This window comes from Penaeus vannamei, chromosome 6, assembly GCF_042767895.1.
Source record: "Penaeus vannamei isolate JL-2024 chromosome 6, ASM4276789v1, whole genome shotgun sequence".
NCBI classification, from domain to species: Eukaryota; Metazoa; Arthropoda; class Malacostraca; order Decapoda; family Penaeidae; genus Penaeus; species Penaeus vannamei.
This window is the reverse complement of record NC_091554.1, coordinates 31,821,409-31,826,408: the sequence shown is the minus strand read 5'-3', so window position 1 is coordinate 31,826,408 and position 5,000 is coordinate 31,821,409. Positions and strand designations below refer to the sequence as shown.

General features: G+C 34.5%; 1 protein-coding gene across 1 annotated transcript in view; it reads right to left on the bottom strand.

Moving 5' to 3' along the window:
• Positions 1-1,509: 1,509 nt before the first annotated feature.
• The window catches only part of LOC113822990 (uncharacterized), a 21,614-nt gene continuing 18,123 nt past the window's right edge, over positions 1,510-5,000 (bottom strand). Inside the window, exon 3 of the mRNA XM_070122861.1 lies at positions 1,510-2,768. Within this exon, the coding sequence (XP_069978962.1) occupies positions 2,750-2,768 (19 nt within the window). The 3' untranslated portion in view covers positions 1,510-2,749. The remainder of the gene's footprint in view (positions 2,769-5,000) is intronic.

The following is a 5,000-nucleotide window of genomic DNA, read 5'->3' as shown; positions in this document are numbered from 1 at the left end:
GGCGCAGTAGATATAGTAAGAATAGGCCTACATTTAAATAAGATTGGCATGTGAAAACACACTAATATGGCAACGGTACAAAAACGGACTAGAATAAAATACAATAAACTGGATGATGAAAAATTCTTATATTACATTTATGTGTATATATACATAGGTGTGTGTGTATATATATTTACTTATATGTATATATATATATATATATATATATATATATATATGTATATGTGTGTGTGTGTGTGTGTGTGTGTGTGTGTGTGTGTGTGTGTGTGTGTGTGTGTGTGTGTGTGTGTGTGTGTGTGTGTGTGTACATATATATATATACATATATATATATATATATATATGTATATATATACATATACACATATACATATATACACACACACAAACAAACACACCCACATATGTGTGTGAGTCTATTTATATATATACGCGCGTGTGTGTGTAGGCACACTCACACACGCACACACGCACACACACATATATGCATATATATATATATATATATATATATATATATATATATATATATATATATATATATATATATATATATATAATGTATTTGTACGCATGAATGTATGTATGTATATATTTCTGACGACTGCATGATGTTCTTTAGTAATGCGATTCAGTAACATATTATATTTTGTAAATACCGATAATAAACTTTAGTATTTAAAATCTCTTTCAGAATAGTCCTGTAACACCAACGTTAATTCTTTCTCTCTTGTATATTTTCATATCCATGCCACAAAAAATATTAATCTGATTAACTTTAACAAACTATGAAGCTTGCAATATATCTTGTATCTAGATATAGCTGCATTTATATAAAAAAAAAATCCATCTCTTTCATTTCGAGACAAAGACAACATTAAAGACACGAGAAAAAGTTAAGTGTTTAGACTTTCTTCTGAGAAGATTCCTCGTTTTTTTTTTTTTTTTTTTGTTATTGTTTAAATGTATATTTTTATAACTCCAGTATTTCAAAGGATTGTCCAGCCTGAATATAACCATTCTTATGTTGCGGGGGCTAATGACTTGGCTACTCATTAATATCTTAATGTAGTTATTCTTTTCTATTGTGGTTTAATGTCTAGACGAAAACAAGAGAATTTCGAAACTCATGTCTAATTTATAACATATCTAGTTTGTACATTACGTTTTTTTTTTTCTTTCTATCTTGGTTATTCTCCTCTTTGATGTTGACTATAATGCTAATATCGGTAGCATAATATTGGAGACAAATAATACTAAGAAAAGAAATAATTTTGAGATTGATAATTAGTTACTCTTTTAAAATTGTTCCCCCAAGTACCAGTGATCGTAGCAAATAAGGATGAGAGAATAATGGTAAAGCAGACAGAAAATATCAATAATGTTGATAGCATACAAATGACATATTAGATAATTAGATGCGAGGACTGTTTAATTCTCTCCGGCTTTTCCATCCCAGTCGCCTTCTCATTACATTTCAAGGATAAAGATAAATAAAACACCACGTTCTCTTTAAGAGTGTTTCCTATATTAATCACACGTATTTGTACATTCAGTAAATTGTTGAGATTCAAGGTTCAACCTCCACCCACACCACATGTATCATCTCTCCTTATGGAAAGTTCAACTAAACATAATGATTGGCAACTGCGCAAAACTCCTTCCTCTCCTAAAATTCGAATGTTTATTACATGATTCCATGACTGGCAATATCTTTGTGATTGTCATTACAAGGTGCGTTGATTATCGTACTTTCTCATTAGCATTCGTTTATCAGGAAATACTATCCCTTCGGCATTAAACACCCGGTACAAAGAACAGGCACCATCGCACTGTATCACCAAAGCATAGTGATTTAGCATGAACCATCGACGTGACATCGTAATATATTTCCGACCAAAACATTCATACATGCCAGGTGTTTATGTGATTCGTCCCCACCGAGTGATGTGCTTTTATATTTTCTTCGTGAAATGTGAAGAATTTAGGTGTTTTCACAAACATTGTATATAATCATGTTTAGTGATTTGCTATTTTGCATGTTGCAGGTAATACCACATACTCTATCCTTCGTGAAACCGCATAATCATTATGGGGAAAAGATATACCAATACTGTATGGACGGTGCCATTTTTTCTCATAATTCAGTATCTTTACACATCGATATTTTTCATTTCATCTTTATCACATCACTATACGAAATAGATTGAGATATAAGCTTTGGATCCAGACATGTTGTCCACATGTTGCAGGCATTTGCTGGTGCCAGTACACTCCTGGTGCCGACATTATTTGACACATACATTGTTCAATTCTCGTGCAACATTGGTGCGTGTTGCCATTGATGTCACAAAGGTAATATTAGCAAGCCTGCAAGCCTTCTGGCACCAAGTGATTACTGTTTTTCCGTCTTGGCGAAGAATCTTTGTTACTTACATATATACATACTTGTATATATGTATGTATATATAAATATACATGTATACATATATAATACTATACATTTACTTTGTCCCTTTCTTCTTGTGCCTGTATTTATCACGAGTCCATTGTCTTCGTCACCTGCATGATCTTCTGCCGACGGGAGGAAACCCTTTTGCGAAACCCTCACAGCCTTTCAACCGCCGAAAAGTTGGCTCCGTGAGGCTTCCGGGAGGCGCCCGAGTCCTCAGTCTCTCCACTTCGGTCTCGGGGGCTGACTCGTGGCCCGCGGCCCGAAATCCGCGGGCTGGGACGTCTCCCTCTGCTATCTATTCGGGCCGGTCCTGGGGGGGGGGGGGTACACATATTAGTCGACGGTTTATTTTTAGATACAGGTAAAGAAACTTTAGAAGATTAAAAAGCAGCAGAGAGAGAGCAAAAAGAAAAACATACAAAGAATGACAACGAAGAAAAAGAAACAACAAAGACGACAATATATATATATATATATATATATATATACATACATATATATATATATACATATATATATATACACACACACACACATACACGGTATAATTATAAAGAACATCAACCGCACTGATGCACCACACTGCCATCACCCATGTCGGCCTCAGAATAATCAAGGAGGGAACAGTCGTTAGGAAAATTATCAAGATAAACAGGCTGTTTCTATTCAAACGATCCTCAGGCGAGGCTTCCGAAAGAGGGCAGATGGGTCCCTGATGTCACACTAACAACTTTTTTTCTCTCTGCGTAATGAAGAAAAAGAGACGGGTAAAAAAAACTATACTTACTGGCTGCAGATTAATAAGGAATGGCGTTAGCGCCTTGGTCTTTCTCCTTATCCGGACAGTTATCTTTATTATCAGTATTACTGTTATCTTTAGTGATGCTGTTATTGTTATTATTATCATTAGTATAATAATTATTATTATCATTATTATTATTACTATTATCCTTATTATACCATTGCTATTATAATCATTGTACCATTACTATTATAATTACTGTACCATTACTATTATTATAATTGTCACTGTTATCATTGTTACTGTTATCAATATAAACGCTGTTATCATCATTTCTATTACCTATATCTGTTATCATTTTCATAAATAGGATCTACTCTTTTCCTGCCATACACTCAATACAGTGCATTGTAATCTTCCCTGTTTATCATAGGATTCAGTGCAATATCATTTGACCCTGTTCAATAAAAGAGTAATTTTTGAGAACCGTAGTCTAAATTTACGTGATGTAATTCGTATTATCTAAGCATTGGCATTGCTGAAGTACTGGAGAGGAAAAAAATACATATACATAAGCAAAAATACAGGGTTGATTATCTTAGATTATCAGTAGAGAAGCCTACAGCGGTTGGGATGAATATACTGTGTATATATACTGTATATATACACATGCATAAATGCACATACACACGCGCGCGCGCATGTATATATACAAACATACACACACACACACACACACACACACACACACACACACACACACACACACACACACACACACACACACACACACACATGTATATATACACATACATACACATACACGCACGCACACATACCCACACACTTATGCGTGTGTGTGTGTGATACGAATTTCACAAAGAATAAAAAAGATAATGACCTCCCGGGTCAGCGCCATGTTTTAACCTGCTCAGCTTTTGTCTCGTTTCGTCCGTCGATCACATCTGTAGTAAATATGTAGTAAGATAGCTGTGTTATCTTTACTACATATCAACTAGAAATCGAACATGGCACGAACCAGTTTTAGCTGTAAAAAATAACAATTGCTTGAAAGGATTTGTGCTGGAAATCTTTTTGCTTCGTCAGATTACAAATCCAATGGCTTTACGAGCACGTATATTTAAAAAAAAAAGAAAATGTACGAATGATTTCGATATCGAACTTAAATGAACAACACATACAAAGACGCAGCTGCTGGACCGTGAACCATGAACAACAGAATACGAGGCATGGATGGAAATAACGTGGGTAGAAATAACGAAATAACGGATGTGAATGCATGCTTTTTTCTTGAAATTATACCATTTGATGTCGGGCACAGAAAATGAATTTCTCTCATGGTCTATCTATATATTTATTTTTTAATTTTGTTTATTTATTTTATATGCGGGCAATCAAAGTTATATCACTTTCCTTAATTTGTTCACGGAAAAGATAACCGTTCCTGTGTTCAAAATATAAATAAATAAATAAATATCGAATAACAATATAATAATAAATGACTGATAATATTAATAACAATAATGTGGACAGCCATAGTAACAACGACAACAATGAAAAAGAGAAATTGGGTCAAGCACAAGGTAGACTCTAATGCAAACAAATCCTCAGCAATTATGCAAGTAACACTATAATCTCCCGGGGACTACCGAACAAGCTGTCCACCCGAAATGAAGCAATAGCGTGGCCTCAGACCTTTACAAAGTGCCACAAACTGTAACGCACTCAGATTATGAGCCTTAGCAGCGAAATGCTCTGGTCACGTCTGTCCTTTTTAGT